The 22,826-nt window shown below is 44.2% G+C and overlaps 1 protein-coding gene and 1 long non-coding RNA gene across 9 annotated transcripts in view; both read left to right on the top strand.

Moving 5' to 3' along the window:
- Window positions 1-22,826, top strand: part of plekha6 (pleckstrin homology domain containing, family A member 6) — a 66,147-nt gene that overhangs the window by 5,663 nt on the left and 37,658 nt on the right. For 7 of the 8 annotated variants that reach the window (XM_071473123.1, XM_071473126.1, XM_071473121.1 and 4 more), the window contains exons 2-5: window positions 6,363-6,496; window positions 20,526-20,609; window positions 21,931-22,033; window positions 22,272-22,376. In XM_071473123.1, the coding sequence (XP_071329224.1) occupies window positions 21,947-22,033; window positions 22,272-22,376 (192 nt within the window). In that variant the 5' untranslated portion in view covers window positions 6,363-6,496; window positions 20,526-20,609; window positions 21,931-21,946. Of the gene's footprint in view, window positions 1-6,351; window positions 6,497-20,525; window positions 20,610-21,930; window positions 22,034-22,271; window positions 22,377-22,826 lie in introns of those variants that run through there. The other variant, XM_071473122.1, reaches the window with a different exon arrangement.
- LOC139615300 (uncharacterized) lies at window positions 16,742-19,034 on the top strand. The gene is made up of 3 exons (XR_011687333.1): window positions 16,742-17,232; window positions 17,598-17,640; window positions 18,368-19,034. It is a non-coding gene; the product is annotated as an uncharacterized lncRNA (long non-coding RNA).

The raw sequence follows: 22,826 nt of genomic DNA, 5'->3' as shown, positions 1-22,826 counted from the left end.
ATGTCCTCATTATAGTGATGAAAGAAAACCACAAGAGAAAAACTGTGACACAGCAGAGCATCAGACACAAACATCTGCTGTTTCCTCCTCCTCATCCTCCTCTTCATCATCATCATTGTCATCATCACAGTCTTCTTCGTCTGTGAAGACACGTTCAGAGTCTCACTGAACTCACGACAACAACGCTGCAGGAAACAACCAGAGATGCTGCAAATGGGAGAGATGGGTTTAAGCTAGGCTACGTGTGTGTGTGTGTGTGTGTGTGTGTGTGTCAGCAGCAGCACAGTGAAGACAGTGTCAGAGCAGATAAACAGTCAACAGTCAGACTTATGTTCCTGTTTGCAGCTGCTCAACAAATCTGCAGTGTCATTAGGTCTACGTAGCCCTGCCTCCTTGCCTCACCCCTCCACCAGCCTGGTTATATAACCACTGTCCCTGTGACATCCTGCCTGCATTCTTTGTAGTATTTCCTGTATTATTTTGAAATCACTTACATTATGAGTTTAGTTTTCCCACTCAGGTTTCCACCCGTCCTGTACAGGATTGTCCTGTATTTGAAGACAATTAATTTGTCCTGTATCCTGTGAGAAATGTGATGTCAAATAAAACTTAACCAGCTAAACTGGAGGAGTTAATCAGTAAGCACTGATGGTTCACCCGGTCTTAAACTCTTAGCATGGTCATGCTAACAGCCATGTTAACAGCCATGGTCCGGGTTCAAGTCCAACCTCCGCTTGTTATAACTAGGAATTATTTTTGTGATGATTGAGGTACCAGATCAGCCTCTGGTCCAGGTCCCAGCAGCATTCCACACCATGTACAACCACTGCCCACAACCTCAGACTGTAAATAAAAATGGATGAAGCCTCTGTGACATCACCCTCAGGTTTCTGAAGCTCAGAGTTACAGCTGCTCCACTGTCGCCATCTTAGCAGTGCCTGACTCTGCCCCTACCTCCCAGCTAATCCAAATATGGGCAAGGAGGTGGAGACTTTGATGCTCACCCACCTGTCACTAAAAGTGAAAGTAAAACCCTGATAACACCAGGTTACATCACTGATCTCTGCGTCATCTGTCATTTTAATTACCACATGAGTCAATGTCAGTGTAAATTCTACTTTCTTGTTTTTTGTTCACTGTCATTAAAACAGTAACTTCACTGTTGAGTTTCAGTGACAGCCGTTCTCACTGAAACAGACACACATAAACAAAGTATTTATAAAAAATATAATAAGAACAAAAAGGCAAAGTAGAATAAACTGGAATATGTGAATGAATAAAAACAGTATTTGTGTTCAAAGCAGAGTGATGAGCGTGACATGACTCTGTTGCACTGATGTTGTGGAAATGTAAAAAGACCTGACCATGTGAGCAAATGAACACAAAATTCAGAGTGATTTTATTTCTGTTGTAGCAACACCGACTGACTTTAAATCTATCTATTTCCTGTATAACAACACAAACAGAAACAGGAAACAAACACTATTCATTATCTGTTCCTCAGTCAGCACAGCAGAGGGGAGCTGCAGACTCAGTGCTTTGACTGACTCGTTCTGTCTATCAATCCTCTGTTCCACTCAGACAAGGTCAAAGGTCAGCTAATTTTAAATACTTGTCCTCTGCAGCCAAGCCACGGGATTTATTTTGCTGGTTTAATGATCCAGCTGGTGCTGAGCTTAATTTTCATGTCTTTACTCAACCAGTTACTCAACTGATCTGGTTCTAGTTCTGATGAAGACTGCCAGAACCAGGTTATTGATGTTTTAAGGATGTTAGTTCAGGACACATTTTCAAACCATGTAAAGTACGAACACATTCACACACAGTAATTTTCTGAAAGAATAAATTTGAAGAAATCTGCAGTTTTTGTGCCTCATAATTGAAAATATATGACTGTTTACAATAAATAACAATTATGTTTACGTTGGTGGTGGTGTGGTTGGTGGTTATCTAACAGGACAGTATTGTTAAACCAAGCAAACACATGTTGAATTAGTTTAGTGATTTGTGTGTCAACAGTACTAAGAAGAGTCATAAGCTTTTAAACTCTGTGCTGATGTGAGGAAGTTGTATTGTGTTTAAGAATGAAACAGAGTCAGATCAGAGTGTTTCACTGATCACCACCATCTCAGTCAAAGTATTAACAGGATTGAATTATCAGGTGTTTGTTAACCTGGAACACCAAAAACCAGAATTATATTGGAAAGATTGTCACATGTCCTGAGTAGACTCTTTATATTTCCAGGAGGTTGGGAGTACACTCCCTGACCTGTGCAGCAGGTGTTTCAGCAGGTGTTTCATCAGATGTTTCATCAGGTGTTTCAGCAGATGTTTCATCAGGTGTTTCAGCAGGTGTTTCAGCAGGTGTTTCAGCAGGTGTTTCAGCAGATGTTTCAGCAGGTGTTTCATCAGGTGTTTCAGCAGGTGTTTCAGCAGATGTTTCAGCAGATGTTTCAGCAGGTGTTTCAGCAGGTGTTTCAGCAGGTGTTTCAGCAGATGTTTCAGCAGATGTTTCAGCAGGTGTTTCAGCAGATGTTTCAACAGGTGTTTCATCAGGTGTTTCATCAGGTGTTTCATCAGGTGTTTCAGCAGGTGTTTCAGCAGATGTTTCAGCAGATGTTTCAGCAGGTGTTTCAGCAGGTGTTTCAGCAGATGTTTCAACAGGTGTTTCAACAGGTGTTTCATCAGGTGTTTCATCAGATGTTTCAGCAGGTGTTTCAGCAGGTGAACCCTAACCTCTATTTAAGATCCATAGTCTTTTGTGAACAGGCTACCATTCAGCTTCTTAGCTGTCGTGACTCAGTTTATCTCAGAACACGATACTATGACCTGTCAAGTTTACCCAGGGGTCCCTGCTTCACCATAACATATATAAATTTCACAAACCGCAGTGACCTTTAATGGCTAACAAATAGAACTCCATCTAAATCACATCTCATCACATTTGTTGATGTATTTGCTCGAATTTAGGTTTTTCGTTCTAGCTTTTAGGCCCATTAAGGTCTTTCAGTGGCTAGAACATTTTGCTAGTTTTAAGAATTCTAGTCAAGCAAAATTGACTCACCCCATTGGCAGATTTTTTTCTGCTCAATACAAGACAATTTAATAAGATTTAAGAATATTTGGCTTCTTTTTAATAGGGCTGTTTTTGCAGTGTAACTAAGTACTTATTTTAACCAAACCAGTACAAAGTTATTTTTAAACTTGAACATTAACCAGAGCGTTGAATTGTGAAGTTGTAGAGGACAGTGATGTCATCCTGCTTACACGCTCAACACATCAGAAAACCTTAAAAGTAATTTATTGCATCACATAACAGTCTTTGTGGTTTGTGGTTGGTCCTGCAGTCTTGTACCATGTGTGGACCTCTGAATGTACCGAGTGTTTCAGGTTTTGCAGTATTGATTGTTACATACCTTTCAGACCACAAGAGTCCAGGACTCAGGTTTTTTAAGGCCAGTGCTGATTTGAATATTCTTAACACACAACAGTACAGCTGACTGCACAATGAAAATACAAGGTCACTGTAGTTCTAGATGTTGTGGGGAGGGAGGAGTTGTTGACCTTGTCAGATGCCTGAGGAAAGGAAATCCCCATGGAAGGAATACATTTTTTTAGGAATATTCATATGAAATTGAATTTGTCCACTAGTTATGTTGACACAAAAAACAAGTAGAGACATAAGCAAAAAGCAAGTAAATATCCGTACATCCTGTGTGTAAGGCCTGTTCCCACTCTGTGCGAGACGTTTTTGGTAAGGCTGCTGCCACAGATTGAGTTCAGGGAGCAGCTGCTCTCACTGCAAAATTATGATGGAACACATTGATTATAGAGTGGAGGAACATGCAGGAGCTATTCTGGGACTGCAAACACACACACACACACACACACACACACACACACACAGATGATTACTATCATTATTTTGGGTTGGTAATAGAATCTCCAGCAAAATAAACTCATAAACTCGTTTATGACACAATCAGTGCTTACCATGATCTTTCTATGATAGGGGTGTGTGTGTGTGTGTGTGTGTGTGTGTGTGAGCTTGTGTGAGTGTTTTTACATGAGGTGTACAAATCAATACAAATCAATATTTTTGGTATTGGATGATGAACCAACACCACTGTCCCCTCAGCTCTCAGTGTCTCAGTGTTTTACAGCTCGTCATTTTGGCTTCATGATCCACAGAGTTACTGCTTAGTTACTGGTTAGTTAATGGTGAGTTCAGCCTTACCTCTCTAACCAACCTCAGTCCAACAGCTCTTTCCAATGCTGTACTCTACATGCTTAACTGACAGGTACGTCAGACTTAACTTCATCATGTGGACACATGCACCCCTGGGTTTGCGTGACATGTCAGTGATGTTTGTCACACTCTGATACATTTTTAGTTCTTTAAGCAACACATGAAGGTTTATCTGCTTTTAAAGGGCGGACTCACTGCTCTGACTGCTCTCTGACTGCTCTGACTGCTCTGACTGCTGTCTGACTGCTGTCTGACTGCTCTCTGACTGCTCTCTGACTGCTGTCTGACTGCTGTCTGACTGCTCTCTGACTGCTCTCTGACTGCTGTCTGACTGCTGTCTGACTGCTCTCTGGCTGCTCTGACTGCTCTCTGACTGCTCTGACTGCTCTCTGACTGCTCTCTGCTCTGACTGCTCTGACTGCTCTGACTGCTCTATGGTTGTGTCAGTGAGAGAGTCAGACGTGTTCTGACACGATTTTGTCTCCTCAGAGCAGAAGTGGGTGTTTGTACAAGTATGTGTCTGCAGCCTGGATGAAGTGATTAGATAGTAATGGTATGTGTGTGTGTGTGTGTGTATGTGTGTGCGTGTGTGTGGGACAGAGGTGTGTTCGGACTTGTGGAGGAGCGTGGGTAGGATTGAGGTGGAGAATGAATTGCAGCCCTCTAGTCATGTTATTCACCCAGTCCTTTAAACCTCCTTCACCTCTGTCTCCAGTTTCTCTTCATCCAGGGGCCCCTCCTTAAACACCTGTGTTTTACTAAGAGGCCCCTGTGACTAATGCTGAGTATCGTATCAATAACAGCCATAATTACAGTTGTGAACACTCACTCAGACACAGAGGAGACTGTGAATGGGTCTCAGATAAACTCTGTCTGAGTTTCTCTTTTACTTTGAGTTAAATATTTCATTGTCATTACGTATCAGTAAAAACAAGGTGTTTGTCGTGACTCCACATTATTAGACCGTTTTATGGTTCTGTTTAGACAGGTTCAGGTTCGGGAAAGATACTGGTCTGTCACTAACCTTAACCAGCAAGCTGTTGTCTAAACCACAGATGGGACTGTGGATGTGAACCTGGTCTCTGGGTGCGATGCTGGTCTCTGAGGTCACAGTCCTCCATCCACCCTCCAGAAGACTCACAGCCGTTGATAAATGCAGCCTCTGATCCTGATCAGACATAGATGAGGTCTTTACAGAACATATCTGAAACATCATCTCTACGAGTCAGAGTTTCATCAACACACACTGTAGTTCACTTTGACTCAGACGTAAAGACTCACCACAGCACCAATAACTGCACTGTTTGAAAAGAACTACAACCTCCAGCTGTTTCAGAGCCATTTTAAAAATGAACCATTAACTCATGAACATCTGTGGTAATGTGAGCAGCATAGCTCTGGTGATGGTGGTGGCTAGTTGGTCCAGACTGACATATATTGACCGCTGTTGATGGGTTTCCATGACACTCTGTAGACAGTCACACATAATGAGACCTTTCCTCAGCAGGTAACAATAAGCTCAAAGCTCTGCTGTGTCTGACAAAGAGCCTTTAGGTTTACATCTCTTGTGTTGTGTTGTGAGGACATGTTGAAAGACTAGCACATTGTTGGTTTAGGCCTTTTGTTGGCAATAATAAAAATGTAACCTCTTCCTTTAAACCTGGTTCAGTTTGTGTGGGTCACATCAGCCCAGTTTTCTGTTCAGAGGGAGAACTGCACGGCAGCTGTAATAATGTAGAGGACATGGACACATTCAGCTCTGAGCTGCTGGTTATTCTGTTCCCTCTGGGTGTCTCAAACTCTTTTCCCTCCTTCTGTGGTCTGAGGAAGAAGTAACAGAGGTGAGGGAAGAGAGGGACTCAAGGAGTGGGAGGAAGAGGATTGAAAATGGACAGGATAAAGGGCTAAGTGTTTTGACTTGCATGCTAAATGAATGAGTGGGAGATGAGGCAGAGGAGAGGAAAGCGAGGGAAGCAGAGAGGGAGATGGAGGGAGGGAGGGGTGATTGTTTCTGGAGCTCTGGAGGTTTCAGATTTCTCTTTTCTTTCAATTCTCTGCTCACATGCAGATTGAAACTCTTCCTGTCTTTTCCTCCCTCTCTTATTTTCCTCAGACCACTTGGGACTTTCTGCAGACTGGCCCATTCCACCCAAGCCCCAGCATGTTGTAGGCGGCCGCCGCCAACAGGAAGACCGGAGCAAGAGAGCAACAAAGAGGAGAGAGTGAAGCAGGGGATGGTGAAGGAAGGTAAGAGCTGCTGCACATGTTCTTTATTTCAGACGATGAAGGGGGGGGGGGGGGGGGGGGAGTTTCTGCTCTTTGTGCTCAGTTTCTGTCGCTGAGACGTATCTGAGTATGTGTATGTTGATGTGTGTGTGAATTTGTGTGTGTGTGAAACCTGCAGCCGGGGTGTGACCACAGGATAGAGAACTGTGTGTGTGTGTACAACTCAGAAAGCTCTCCAAACTTTTTCATGTAAACAAACACACATTTGTTTGCATTCACAAAGTTATGCAGAGAGGAAATATTTTGTGTGTGCGTGTATGTGTGTGTGTGCGCGCATGTGTGAGTGTGTGAGTGTGTGTGTGTGTGTGAGCTCAGTGCAGCATAGATAAAGCGGTGACCTCAGTCAAACTTCTTCTGTAGTCTGTAGTCTGTAGCCTCTAATCTGTAATCTGTAGTCTGTAGTCTGTAGCCTCTAATCTGTAATCTGTAGTCTGTAGTCTGTAAAATATATTCTGTAGTCTGTAGTCTGTAATCTTTAATCTGTAGTGTGTAGTGTGTACTCTGTTGTCCATAGCCTGTCATCTTTAATCTGTAGTTTGTAATCTGTAAAATGTAGTCTGTAGTTTGTAGTTTGTAGTGTGTAATCTGTAGTGTGTAATCTGTAGTATGTAGTGTATAGTCTTTAATCTGTAGTCTGTAATCTGTAATCTGTAGTCTGTAGTCTGTAGTCTGTAATCTGTAAATATAGTCTGTAGTCTGTAGTCTGTAATCTGTAGTCTGTAGTCTGTAATCTGTAGTAGGATCCTTTAAACTCTTGTTGCTCTGGTGTGTGAGTGAAATCTACCATATCTAATAGCAAATGTTCCCTCTCCTCTGTGAGGACTGGTCCTGATTAAATTACAGATGTCTGTCTGAGGATACCTGCTCCACTCAGCTCAGATCCTGGTCTCAGACTGATCTCAGACCAGCAGTGTAAAGGCAACAACATGATGGAGAACAGTAAACTCTGAGGAGGTTGTGACTCTAACGTCAGAGCATGGGCCTGTGGGAGAAAGGCACCGTGTGAACCTGTGAACCTGTGAACGTGTGAACCTGTAAGTAGTTTAATGTGAGAACGTGTTAATGTGTGAACCTGTGAACGTTTTAAAATGTGAACGTGTGAAACTTAGAACATGTTAATGTGTGAACTTGTGAACCTGTGAACGTGTGAATGTAACCTGCACTATAAAGCTTTGAGTGGTGGACATGTTTCGGCTCATGGCCTCCATCACTGGGCTGAGGATGAAGTTGTGTTTTACTGTTTCACCTGGAGACACACACACGTCTCAGAATCAGAGTGTTTGTTGTGCATGTTGTGAAGACACTGAGCCCAGGGGAGGGTCAGAGACCTGAATCATCCTGCTGAAGTGGTTTCATGTGGTTTATTGTGAGATCATCTGAGAGTTCTGGTTTCAGCTATTTAGAGGAACAGATGCCCAGTGTTATTATTGATTATTATTTATTGATCAGTGGTTTAAAATGACATCTGCATCACACACAAACACACACACACACACAGCTCTGCAGTATACTGGTCTGCCTGCACATTTGGTCCCTGCATGCCTGGATAGGAGTGAGGTGTGTGTGTGTGTGTGTGTGTGTGTGTGTGTGTGTGTGTGTGTGTGTGTGTGTGTGTGTGAGTACTTCTTCAGTAGAACAGTCACCTCTCTTCACCCTCCTCTCTCCTTTTCCCTCCAAATTTCTTCTCTCCCTACGGCTTCTGTGCCTCTTCCTCCTCCCCTTCCCACTCCCCCTCTCTCCTCTCCTCCTCCTCCTCCTGCTGACAGTTGAGCAGCGGCCAGGGTCTAGAGGAGACGCAGAAAGAGTCCTGTGTGCTGGCTCCTGGTCCTTTCACAGATCTAACCATCTAACCCACAGAGAGCCACACACACATGCACTCTCTCTCTCTCTCTTTCTTTCTTTCTTGCAGATTCAAATAAACTTTATTGACATGACAGATCAGAAACAGACAGAAGATTAATCAGTGATTAATACACAACAATATACAAATATCAACTATTACACCAAACACATGACCCCCTCTCTGATGACACATGAGACTCACACACACACACATACACATTCTTGTACATGCACAGTCTAAACAGAGAAAATGTGTCAGCGATCTGCTGAGCTACTGGATGTTGTGTAACCTGTAGAGTCCACATGTGAGAGGTTCAGATCTGAACCTGAGTTGGATCCTGAACCCTGTGTTGGAACTGGACCAACAGTGTCTGCTGGTCCCGTACTGACTTGTTTCAGGTGTGAAGACTGTAGTTCCTTTAAACCAGGATGCCTGCTCCTCACCAGCACAGTTCGTTACACCTGTGTAACTGACCAATCAGAGAGCTGCACAGCTTCTTCATGTCAAACTGTCAGGATCAGGTGAATGTTATATAACTCTGTGGAGGAGCAGCAGAGGCAGAACAGGGGCCCCTGATGGCATTTTGCAATGAAACCCATAAACTGCTTTAAACTTCCCATGTAACAGCACATTGTGCACCGTTGCTTTAAGGTGGAGTTTGTGTTACTCAATACATGATTGATGTTTGAAAATCAATCAATATGCTTCAAATCTCAATAGGAATTGAAAGGTAACATCTTTTAGTTGAGACTAAAACTTGAACTATGGTTCATGGTTTAAAAAGTTTTCTTTGTCCTCTCTTGAAGAGTCATTTTTGATCACCATAATAATCATCATAACTATGACAGTCATCAAATCCCTCCAGGCTACAATGATTAGCTGCATTCGATTTCATGCGGCGCTGCAACGTCATCATGTCACATGACATGAAAACCTCATTGGAGCATTTTGTAGCCAAAAAGCTAACAAGCTAACAGACAGTCAGACTTCATGGCCTCCTCTCTCTCTCTCTCTCTCTCTCTCTCTGTGTGTGTGTGTGTGTGTGTGTGTGTGTGTGTGTGTGTGTGTGTGTGTGTGTGTGTGTGTGTGTGTGTGTGTGTCCACCAGGGGGCAGCACAGCTCAGCCTGTGTCACCCTGAGAGGTTGCTGCTGCCTGTGCTGTGATGACACCAGACCAGCAGGTGATGTAGACCTGCAGCCTGGTGTTAGTGTGGAGGTGCAGCTTCCTGTGTGACTTTGGTCCTGATGCTGACTGGACTGTAGCTGTGTCTGTGTCAGACACAGGCAGTCTCCTCTCAGCCTAGACCTCCAAAAGAAGAGGGATGTGACAGTTCAGAGGCACTGAGGTCGAGGTTCAGGACTGATGATTAAATATTAAAAATGTGTTTTTTTAATATTCGAGGCTGATTCTGTAAATATTTATCTGTAACCAGGAGATTTCCCACATCTGGTTAATGGGATGTTAATGATGCTGCAGGACGATGGACATAAACAGCGTCAGTGAAGATTAGACGTTGAGTCTGAACATTGAGTGATTGTGCTGATAAAAGTAAATAAAGAGGTTTGTGAAAATGATGGAGGAGAACTGTGATGGGTTGTTGAGTCTGAGGTCAGTGTCCTCATGAGATCACTCCTCCACCCGCCTCATTACAGCTGAGAAGGTCCCTGAGCATCCCTGAGAACGAGGTCCTTCTCTGACCCCCTAGTGTGTTGATAAGAGACCACAGAGACAGGCTCCAACCAGTCTGTCCACTCTCCTCTGACCTCTGACCTCTCTCATCCACACAGAACTGCTGCTCACTGATGCTTCTGTTGTAATTGAGAACTCTAAGAGTTTGTTATGATTCAACAGTTTGACCTTTGACCCTGAACATCTTCAGTACATTTAGATTAAAGGTCTCCTGTGGTCTGGGACTGGGATGTCCCGGGTTCACCACACACCTCTGTCCATGTGTTTCATGTTTGTTCTGGACTCAGACTGTAGCAGACTGTGACTGGTCCACATCTATTGATCAGGCTGGTGTATAGACTCATGGCTGATCAATGTTCATGAATATCAGGTCAGCTCTGGTCAGAGAGGAGGGTCAGACCAGGTCCACAGAGAGGAGGGTCAGACCAGGTCTAAACCCTGAGAGGAGGGTCAGACCGGGTCCAGAGAGAGGAGGATGAGACCAGGTATAAATCCTGAGGGTCAGACCAGTCCAGGTGTTTCTGTGTCTGGGTTCAGGTGGACTTCTTGGCTCCACTGCTTTATGTCTGCTTCACCTGATGCAGACATATCTGCATTTTCAGGTCCTGGGATGCTCCCACTGATATCCTGTGGCTCTCACCTTGAGCTCACCTGTGCTGTTCAGTGACTGAACCAGGTTCCAGACTTTACCTGGGTCCAAGCTGTTCAGTGAATGTTAGGAGTTGGTCTGTGTTGGAGGACCTGAGTCTCCAGTCAGGTGCTGTTAAACCACTGCAGAAGAAGAGAGTGTAAGGAGGTGTTTCATGCGTTACTGTGAGGAAGGCTCCAGTCTCCTCATCCTCACTCCATCAGAGCTGATGCTGCTGTTCATCATCCTCCTGGTGACCTTGACACTGAACATGTTAGTATCAGTCATGGAGGTCTGCTGTACTCTCATACTCCTCCAAACACCTTCATTCAGTTTATCCTGAACCTCACTCAACTTGTGTTTAACACCACAGCTAATCTCAGGTCAGGTGAACTCCAGTTACCCCTCAGGTAAACACTGAACCTTGGAGGACGAAGACTTTCCACTGATGAAGTTACTAATGTACAGGTGTTAACCCTTGAACGTCTCACATGATGGTCTTCATCCTCAGGTCTCTCTGATAAAACACATGAGATCAACTGATCACGTAAAGGTTATAATAATGTAAAAGACGTTTCGTTATGTTCACAGCTCAGTGTGCTGGAGTTTACATTTACATTAACTGAGCAAGTATATGATAATGAAATTCAACTTCGTGCCTTCAGGACTAACAGTGAAATTATCATATAGTGGAGTTAAAACTGAAAATTACACGTTGCAAATCACTGCTGCTCACATCATTACCTGTTAATCAAAATATACATTTTATTTTATTTTATTTTCTCTAATGAGAATCTACAACAGAGGAGGGAGAATGAAGGCAGATGTGGTCAGTACTTCAGTCACTGAAGCTGTTAAAACCCATGCAGATGTTATGGTGATTTCTTCTGACTGCCTCTTTAAAGATTCTGTAAAGCAGAAAAACATATGAGTTCTGAGTTTGCCACATCACAGAAAAATGGCATATTAAACCCCCTGCCAAATTTGAATGAATAGAAATATTGCCAAATATATAAAATTAGGTTTCAAACTTCTGAAAAAATAAGCAGTATTATCAACTCTGGAATGCTGGAGCCACTGAAATCACGCCCACCGTCGGGAGAGCTTCTGCATCGCTTAACGGTAACAAATTTATGCTGAAAGGAAACATGACTACATCCAACAGCTAAACTGATTGTACACACACACATGTGTTGTACATATTTTCACATTACCAATTGCTCTAAATTGTCCGATGCCCTGGACCTTTTCTATTTTGATTTCAGGTAAGAGAAATAGCTTATAAGGTATACACTGACCTAACTTAGTCCATTTTGGACTGGTGAAAAAAACCTGCTAAGATCCGCTAACATCGGGCTTTTGTTGGCAGTGATCAAGGGTTTAATCAGCATTCACAGCCGGGTTAAGTATTTATTGGCTCCTGCTCCAATCGGCTTCGATCGGCATTGATGTAAACACAAAACCCGGGTGAACCCGCTAATTTTCCTGCTGTAACGTCTCTCAGAGGACACAGACACACACCTGTCACCTGTCCGGCATGGTGCCGTTACACCAGAAACTCTGCGGCTACACTGATGGTGGGGATGAAAGAGTGAGCTGCAGCTCCGAAAGTTTTAAAAAACACACAATCACAGATTGAAACATCTCATACGGAGGCTCCGACACTTTGACAGACTTTCACCAGTTTGCAGGGTGGCGAGCAGCTCACTCTTCCTCCATCGCTTCTGTGTGTGTGTGCTCTAACTGCAGAAGTGACATTGCTCCCTGCAGTTGTGTGTCCTGAGTCCAAACAGAAAAACAAACTCGACTGGCGGTGGAAAAGAGGTGTATTAGCTTTTAATAGCGGGTTTACCCACTATTTGATGAGAGGATGAAGCGGAACCATCTCTCTGGTCATGAAAAGAAGAGAAACGTCATGAGTGAATAACTGATTATCTATTCATACATTATTCTCTAATTACTAATAACAACACACCGTTGGTATTGCAGCATCTAGGAAAGACATTTTGGGAGGGGAGGCTTAGCTAACCAGCGACGGCGGGATATGCTAAGTGGGGGACCAAGTGCGTCACCAGTACCCCGTTTAGGCCCCGCCCGAAAAAAACGCTCAACACAAAAATGATGAAACACAGTTTAACCTATAACTGCACAATTCAGTACCACACAAGTTTCACATGACTCACACACTTTCAGAAATAGTTCTCCAACATATATATTGATTTTATAAACAAATCTGTGAATTTGCTTTACAGGATCTTTAAAGCAAGACTATGTAACTTTTGCTAGCAGTGGAAACAGCAGCCTCTGCAGGCTCAGGGGGTAATTACACAACACTGGCCTGTCAGTCGCCCTGGAAACAAAAACAAACTTGTCATCTCAGCACAAACCAACAATCACACTGTGTTCTGCTAGTCTGATTGGTCAAAAACATCTGAATCCACAGCAGCTGTGTGCTAACATGTAGGAGGAGCTAGCTTTAAACTGACAGGAGCAGAGGTGAAATCTGAAGCCATAGCAACAAGCAAGTCAGCCAACATGTTCCACTGTTACCACATCAATCTGGACCCCCATCAGTATGCTTATAGGAGGAACTGGTCTGTGTCAGCTGTCGTCCACTCTGCTCTCCCCCACCTGGAGAGCAGGGATTCCTATGTCAGGCTGCTATTCCTGGACTTTAGTTCTGCTTTCAGTACTATCATTCCACAGACTTTACAACAACTGCAGCTGTTGGGATTAAAACCATTTCTCTGTAACTGGTTCCTGGACTGGTTACATCTTCCACCATCACACTCAACACAGGAGCAGAGCGTCATGTATCATGAAGGAATGTCTGAATGACAATAAAACTGAAACTGAAAATGAAACTGAAACCATTGTATTCCTGCAGTGTAACAGAAGATGTCTGTGAGGGGTCTGACAGTGCAGAGACAGTATCCAGCCCTGTGTGCTGTCTGCTCCCTCAGGGTCAATACTGACAGGATGACATGTTAATATGTGAGTCCTGCTGAGCTCTGGGCCCCAGGGGTCCTGCTGGGGCTGTTTCACCACTGACCTCAGCGGATACATGTGACTGTGGCCAAGCATGGATCATCCATGATGTTCAGTGTGTGTGTGTTCAGGAGTGTCGATTTTTTCCTGGTTGAAGAACCAGCAGAAGAAGAAGAACCTAACACAGATGAAGAGATACGTTTCAGATGAACGTGTGAACTGAGAGATGACTCTGACCCATGTTTATGTTGTTGTCACAGGTGCAGAGGACAAACACAGAACAGGTACTTCCTGTAAGAACAGGACAGGAGTGAGAGGGGACTGTCTTGTAGCTACATCTTCACTTCTTCTTCTTTTTGGGTAGAATCACAATCCACAATCTGAACCTGTGTCTGCTCTGATTTTATCTCCTGACAGGAAGTTGTGATTCATATCTCTCTCTCTTGTATCTCTCCGAGGCACGTGCTGCATCATGTACAGCACAAAAAGACGAGGAGTCTACAGCCATGCTAGTGGCTCTGTATGACATGTTCAGCACCTTAGTTCAGCACGTTAGCATGCTAACATCTGCTAATTAGCACAAAAATCAACAGCACAGCAGAGGCCATGAGTTTAACTTACTGGGCAGGTGGAAAGAAGACCTGACGGTGGCACTAGATAAACTGTTATTACAGGGACATGAATCGGGACATAACGAGAACTGATACTTCGGTACCAAGTTGATGCTAAAATTCTGAAAATCTGACCATGCTTGTTTTTCTACAGTAGTCAAGGTACTGAAGGTACTGTAGATGTCGTAGGTACTACAGTGGTATGAAAAAGTTTAGGCACCCCTGACAATTTCCATTATTTTCATTTATAAATCATTGGGTGCTTGGATCAGCAATTTCATTTTGATCAGTCAAATAACTGATGGACACAGCATTATTTCAGTAGAGAAATTTGGTTTATTGGATTAACAGAAAATGTTCAATATGCATCAAAACAAAATTAGACAGGTGTATAAATTTGGGCACTCCAACAGAAAAATCACATCAATATTTAGTCGAGCCTCCTTTTGCAAAAAGAACAGCCTGTAGACGCTTCCTATAGCCTCTAATGAGTGTCTGGATTCTGGATGAAGGTATTTAGGACCATTCCTCCTTACAAAACATCTCCAGTTCACTTAGGTTTGATGGTTGCTGAGCATGGACAACGCACTTCAAATCATCCCACAGATTTTCAATGATATTCAGGTCTGGGGACTGGGATGGCCATTCCAGAACATTGTACTTGTTCCTCTGCATGAATGCCTGAGTAGATTTTGAGCAGTGTTTTGGGTCGTTGTCTTGTTGAAATATCCAGCCCCGGCGTAACTTCAACTTTGTGACTGACTCTTGAACATTATTCTCAAGAATCTGCTGATATTGAGTGGAATCCATGCGACCCTCAACTTTAACAAGATTCCCAGTACCGGCACTGGCCACACAGCCCCACAGCATGATGCAACCTCCACCAAATTTTACTGTGGGTAGCAAGTGTTTTTCTTGGAATGCTGTGTTCTTTCGCCGCCACGCATAACGCCCCTTGTTATGACCAAATAACTCAATCTTTGTTTCATCAGTCCACAGGACCTTATTCCAAAATGAAACTGGCTTGTCCAAATGTGCCTTTGCATACCTCAAGCGACTCTGTATATGGTGTGTGTGCAGAAAAGGCTTCTTCTGCATCACTCTCCCATACAGCTTCTCCCTGTGCAAAGTGCGCTGAATTGTTGAACGATGCACAGTGACACCATCTGCAGCAAGATGATGTTGTAGGTCTTTGGAGGTGGTCTGTGGGTTGTCTTTGACCATTCTCACCATCCTTCGCCTTTGCGTCTCCGATATTTTTCTTGGCCTGCCACTTCTGGCCTTAACAAGAACCGTGCCTGTGGTCTTCCATTTCCTCACAATGTTCCTCACAGTGGAAACTGACAGCTGGAATCTCTGAGATAGCTTTTTGTAGCCTTCCCCTAAACCATAATGTTGAACAATCTTTGTTTTCAGGTCATTTGAGAGTTGTTTTGAGGCCCCCATGTTGCCACTCTTCAGAGGAGAGTCAAAGAGAAGAACAACTTGCAATTGGCCACCTTAAATACCTTTTCTCATGATTTGATGCACCTGGCTATGAAGTTCAAGGCTTAATGATCTCACCAAACCAATCAGTTCTAAGTAGTTACAGTGTTCAAATCAACACAATGACAAGGGTGCCCACATTTTTGCACAGCCTATTTTTCACATCTGATTTAATTTCATACAACTTAATATTGCTACACTAAAAATCTTTGTCTGGAAAATACCCCAGTACTCAGCTTTTATTAGAAAATGAATGGCATGCCGATGTGATCATTTTCTGTGAAGACAGTAAATTATTATGCAGCCTCAAAGGGATGCCTAAACTTTTTCATACCACTGTAAATAGGGACTGATGATGTCAGTATAATAACACCACAACCATTCTAGTCTGGCATCAAACTTGAAGAGAAGAAGAAGGCTAGGGACTAACAGACCAGCTGACTAACAGACCAGCTGACTGAAAGTGACCAGCTGACTGAAAGGCCAGCTTACTAACAGACCAACTGACTGACAGTCAGTCTAGGGACTGTCAGTCAGCTGATCTGTCAGACCAGCAGTTTTCTCTCCTGTTTCCTATTCCCTCTCTCTCTGTTGACTAACTAAAAGACTGGATGTGGACAGGAGTTCACACACAGGGGAGAGGGCTGTCATTCTGGGGTCTGACAGTGACTGAGACCACGTGGGGTTTTTGTTCAAGAGAGAGAGAGAGAGAGAGAGCACCAGCAAATGAGATAAAGATAGAGAGAGAGACAATAATAGAGATAGAGTGTGTCTCAGCCAGACTGAGGGAACTAAATGAGCTGAGTGTTGCAGTTCTCAGCCAGGAGGCTGTGTGTGTGAGAGAGAGAGAGAGAGAGACAGAGAGAGAGAGAGAGAGAGGAGGGGGATAAAGCCAGAGAGAGGGAGGGTGAGACAGGTGGGGAAACGAGCAGAGAGAGGGGGATGCAGTCTGTAGGAGAGAGGCAAGGACGGCGGTGGGTATCTCCCTCCTCTCCTCCATCCCTCCAGCTGTTCTCCACCTCTCTGTTCATCTCTCCATCTCCCCTCCGTCTCTCCATCTATCCCGTCTCCTGTGCTGCTGGTTCATGACTGATCGGGGGGAGGATGTTGAAGTTCCGTGTGGACAGGAGAGTCAGGTAGGTGGAGACATAACAGAGGAAGTGACACGCCAGGCCAGATGGGGGGGGGGGGGGGGGGGGGGGGGCAAGAGCTTGGAGGTCAGAGATGACTGCAATGCAGTGGCACACAGCAGATTCACCAGATTGTGGCGTCAGGCCGGTTGACAGCATTGAGGTTGTGACAGATAGAGAACGTCCTGTGATGCTGATGCTGTGACATCACAGACTGTTGAACACCTGTGAGTGGTTCAGTAACATCCGGACATTTGGACACTGGTTGAGGAATTTGTCGGCCTCCATTTTTTTCATCTCCTTGGAGCATGAAGAGGAGGTGGTGAGTGTCACATCATCTCGTTTGTATTGTTGTTATTGTTATATACAATGAAAGCTTGCAACATTCCTAATGCGTTCCTGCTGTTGTTTACTTCCTGGTTAGCAGGTGCTAACGTTCAGCTAGCTGGACTCCTGTTGACAGTAGCTGCCTGTGTCGAGCAGACAGTCACATGACTGTGTGCCAGGTTGTGTGTAGACTCACTTGCTGTGGTTAGAGTAACATTAACGTTCCTTCACTAATTAAACTGTATGTTAGTCAATTAACGTGGTAACACAACCTGTCTCCTGTTGAACATGTGACCAGACCAGCGTTGATCCTCAGCCTTCAGTTGAATGTTTTCATCTGATGTGTCTCTGGTTTTGTAGCAGTCAGCATGATCAGGAGCTAATCCAGACCCTCAGAATCCAGGTGAGTACAGTTCACCTGTTCAGCTTCACTGTGAAGTTTACAGATGAAGAGCAGAGACACAGAGAGAGGGATCAGACCTTTGTTAACATCAGCTCGTTAACATGCAGCTCGTTAACATCGGCTGTCAGTCAGTGTTCAGGTGATTTACCTGTCTATTGAAGTTTTTCCAGACACCGCATTGTCCACATGTTGCTTGTTTTGTTGTAACTTGTCACTTGTTGTAACTGGTCACATGGTCACGTGTCTCTGTCTGCTGCTAACAGCAGATCAGAGTTGTGATTACTAAACTGTCCCTGTGATTAAACGTCTAATAATAATAATGAACGATATTAATTTATGGTCTACCTGCTGTTTTTTGCTAATGCATATAAATAAGAAGTGTATATATATATATATATATATATATATATATATATATATATATGTTGTCAGGGAGAAAGCTATTATCTCTTATCATTAAGTAATAATTAGGTCATCATTCATCCCAGTGAAGATCACTGAGGATGAGGAGGATGGTTGAATTTCTATCCCGTCAGCCTCTGTGCCCCCTCTAACCCCCACCCCCCCACCCCCCTGGTGTGCCTGTCATTCAGGGTCACAGACATCAGTCTGACCACAAGGGGTCAGTGAATGTTACATAGAAACCAGAGAACGTCACTAATGATGTCACAGGCGCTGACACTTGTTTTGTTGTACATCATTAACCTCCACTGTTGTCTGTCATTAGGAAGCATTGTCCAACTGGACCTGGACCTGTCAAACCACAAACACTGACTGATGTTGATCAGAGTCACTGAAGTTCACTGAAGTGCGACTGGGTTAAACATGATGACACTGAACATCACATGGAAGAGTTAGTGCGATGACAGTGTTGCAGTCTCTCTGAGAAGACCACATCTGTGGACACTGTGCAGAATGTCTCAGGTGTTACACCTGGTGACCTGAGACACTGTGATGTCTCCTGGAACAGACTCACCAGCACTGAGCTGCCTCCTGTTGTAGACATAGTGACTACGTCTTGTTAAAGAAAAGATAATAAAATATTTTTTCATCACAGTTCTTCTTGGAATGATTCTTTATCGTAGCACATGTTGAGATGGGTACATTTGAACTTTATTACTCCTCATCGTCCTCTTCCTCTTCGTCTCCCTCCAGTGTATTATATCTATATTATATTATATCTTTAAATTTGAAGGCTGGGGTGGGGCATTTGTTCAGGTGAGTGAGCACAGTCTCTGTCCAGGTGTTCAGGTGTCAGTGTGATTCTTCTCACAACAGATCTGGGACCAGATGAAACTAAATATTTACAAGTACAGGAGCTGAAGGACATGAAGTTAAATCCATATTATCCAGTTCTGTCTCCTGTTTCCCGTAGATCACTCAGGAACTCCCTCCTCTACAGACCTGACAGAGACTGTGATTGGTTGGTTGATGACTGGTCTGTGAGCTCCATCACTACTGACAGGAGCTAACATCTGGCACAGATGTGGTTGTGTATCTATGTCACTGTAGTGAGGATCACAGTGTACAGCTGTTTGTGCTCCAGCAGGTCCAGTAATGGTCCACTGCCTGGTCCAGTACCTGGCCTGGTTTTTATTCTTTACCAGCAGCTGCCTCTATGTAGGTTTGTAGGTTATCTCTGAGTGGGCAGGCACCATCCTGTCTCACACAGACACACAACACACACAAAGACACACACACATACACACACACACATGGTGCATTATGTACTTTAGCAGTGAACTACACACAATCCCTTACAAACTAACAGCTGCTGTGTGTGTGTGTGTGTGTGTGTGCGCGCGCGCATGTGTGTATGTGTGAGGGACAGAGGAACTGTACAGTATGTGTGTGAGGAGCAGACACACACAGATATCACAGTGTCTTCCCTACTGCCCCCTCCAAAATATTTAAAAATAAGAAACAATGTTATTTGTGTTATTTATTTGTGTTATTCACCTCGTGTGTGTTCTCTGGCTTCACTTCAGCTCAGTGTGACAGTCTCTGCAGTGTTTTACTGTTTCTCTCCTAGCAGAGGCCTGGTGACTAGGCCACATGCCAATAAGAGACACACACCCCCTCACACACATGTACAGACACACACACACACAGTGGGTGAGGCCCTAAACCAGCTGCAGGCTCAGAGCTCAGTAAATGAAGCAAGGACTGAGCTGATGCAGGCAGACAGCTGCAGTGCTGCTGTTCTGATCAGCTGGTGCATCAGCTGACTGTGTGATGACAACACTTCACTGCCACTCTAAACACTTGATTTGCATGTTTGTGCCCTAATCACTAATGTGGACATATAGCTCCCCCCCCCCCCCCTGCAACCAACACTCACACATACACAGGTATCACAGGAACTCGTGTTTCGTTCGTTTCCTGTGTTATGTGCTATTCAATTCAATTCAATTCAATTTTATTTGTATAGCGCCAAATCATAATATACATTATCTCAAGGCACTTTACAGGGTAAGGTCAAGACCTTACTTTGTTACAGAGAAAAACCCAACAGTTCCCACAACGAGCAAGCGCTTGGCGACAGGGGGGAGGAAAAACTCCCTTTTAACAGGAAGAAACCTCCAACAGAACCGGGCTCAGGGTGGGCGGCCGTCTGCCTCGACCGGTTGGGTTTATGCTATGAAGCGATAACTGTGTCTCATTATGAACTTTGTCAGGAACAGGTATTCATATTCACTGTATTCATCAAACTGCTGACAACAGTGTGATGAGTCAAAAACCTTGTCATCGTTTATGTCAGCACTGACAGAGGTGATAGATCAAACTTTAAACATGGCTCAGAACCATGATGTAATCAGCTGATTGTTGATGAACGGATGCGATTGATTCTCCAACATCCTGTGTTAATCTCTGTCTCTTTTCAGTCAACATGACCCCAGTGGACCAGCTGGACCAGCAGTGAGCCAGATCCAGCTGGAGGAGCCGACACCAGTACACTCTTATCTCCAGTGAGTAACCTACACCCACAACTCAATTTCTGAAGCTGTTGATGGTGTTGTTGATGGTGCTGTTGGTGGTGTTGTTGATGGTGCTGTAGGAGGTTGTTGAGGGTGTTGTTGATGGTGCGATTGACGGTGCTGTTGGAAGTTGTTGATGGTGGTGTTGGAGGCTGTTCATGGTGTTGGAGGCTGGTGTTGTTGATGGTGCTGTTGGGGGTTGTTGATGGTGCTTTTGATGATGTTGTTGGAGGCTGGTATTGTTGATGGTGTTGTTGATGATGCATTTGGAGGCTATGGATGTAAACAGACTTTAATGAGATCTTGTTGAGATGCTACTTCTCCTCATGTGATCAGGTTCAGTATCAGGTTCAGTATCAGGTTCACTGTCAGACCTGTGTCTCCTGCATCAGTTAAACTGATTCATCTCCTCCTCTGGATCATCAGCAGTTTCAGTGGTCAGTGCTGCTGTTACAGCTGTTCTTCATCAGGCACATATGTGTACTCAGACAGCTGCTCTGCTCAGGCAAGGAGCATACTGAGGACTAAGAGGACAGACAGAGGAAAGAGACAGTAACACATTGAGCCCCCCTCTGGTCAGTAGATGGATCTGTGGCTCCCTGAGGTTGGACCAGTCACAGATCAGGACCAGCACACAGTACCTCAGTCATGTTAGGTAACATAGAGACAGGTGATGAATCAGAGCAATCACCTGAGTGAACATAACGAATGCAGATGCTTCAAACAGGTGACCTGCATGGTACAGTTAACAACTAACATCCCATCATGCTCTGGGGCAGGTAAAATAAATGCTGATCAGGTGACTTTAGAGAGAGGTCATTGTTGGGGTGTGGGTGTCTGGAGCTTCAGTCACAGAGATGCTCAGCTGCTTGGTATTTCCATAGCAACAATGACTAAAGTAACATAATCATGTAGACCTACAGGAAAGATGTCAGTAACCAGGGTCAGATGTGATGAACATGATGCTTGTGCATCAACTGCAGCTAATTTAAACAGCTGATGTTAGCATGCCTGGCTTATTAGCTTGCTACCTAGAGTATTGATGCTAACCTTGTGTTTCTTCTAAAGCCAGTCACATTGTTTCTATGCGATGATTATATGACTCATACCTCACATGACCACCAGGTGTCGTTGTCAGGTAAACACTGGCCCCTGCTCCAGTAAAGGTCTCTGTTGTCTACAGTCACAGGCTGGACCAGATCAGTGAACCATGAGTCCAGATCAGATGTTGCAAAGTGATCAAGTGACAGTTGTGTTGTGAGGTGACAGTGATACAGAGATACACTGATGCTCTGTGTGTTGTTGTCCTCAGGAGCTGTGATGTGGATATGAACTCTGCAGCTGAGAGGATAAATCACTGCAAGAGCAACAACATGGTGTCAGACCTGTCTCCAGAGACCCAACCCTACACCCGGGTGAGACACACACACATACACACACACACACACACACACACACACACACACACACACACACACACACAGAGTTTAATTGTGTCAACAAAAATGTTGTTGACACAGAGTGGCATGACACAGAGTCTACAGCAGCATGTTTATATTTATGAACAGACGGAGACGTGTTGTGTCTCATTAGGACAGTGGATGTTTAATTAATAACACATGTATGTTCTTCTGTCCCTCCGTTGACATGCAGGTGTCTCGTCCTCCCAGGAAGGCGGCTACCTTTGGGAAACGCTCCAACTCTATGCGTAGGAATCCCAAAGCAGAGGTCACCAAACAGGGCTGGCTGTACAAGCAGGTACAGGAGAACTCACCTGTCTAATGGGAGAGATGGGAACTGTAGGATCCAGAGTGTCTGAGGGTGGATTATAAAGAGAGCAGCTTTTCAAATAGAGCCACAAAACACAGGAAAAGCTGAGAGAATAACAGGCCTCATAATGTTAAACAACACACTGCTGAAGTAGTGGAGCAACACAGACAGTGAGTGAAACACACCTCTTCTGATGTCACAACAAACAGGTGATTGATGGAAAACAGCAATCACCTGCAGGAGTTTAAAGTCAGGTCAGAGTGTCTACATCAGTTCAGTGTCTACGTCAGGTCAGAGTGTCTCTGTTAGGTCAGAGTCTACATCAGATCAGCATCTATGTCAGATCAGTGTTTCTACGTCAGGTCAGAGTGTCTCCGTCAGATCAGTGTCTACGTCAGATCAGCGTCTGTCAGATCAGTGTCTACATCAGATCAGCGT

This window comes from Trachinotus anak, unplaced genomic scaffold (genome assembly GCF_046630095.1).
Source record: "Trachinotus anak isolate AG129_WGS33_773 ecotype Australia unplaced genomic scaffold, CSIRO_AGI_Tana_v1 ptg000045l, whole genome shotgun sequence".
Classification (NCBI taxonomy): Eukaryota; Metazoa; Chordata; class Actinopteri; order Carangiformes; family Carangidae; genus Trachinotus; species Trachinotus anak.
This window is presented reverse-complemented; position numbering and strand designations above follow the sequence as displayed.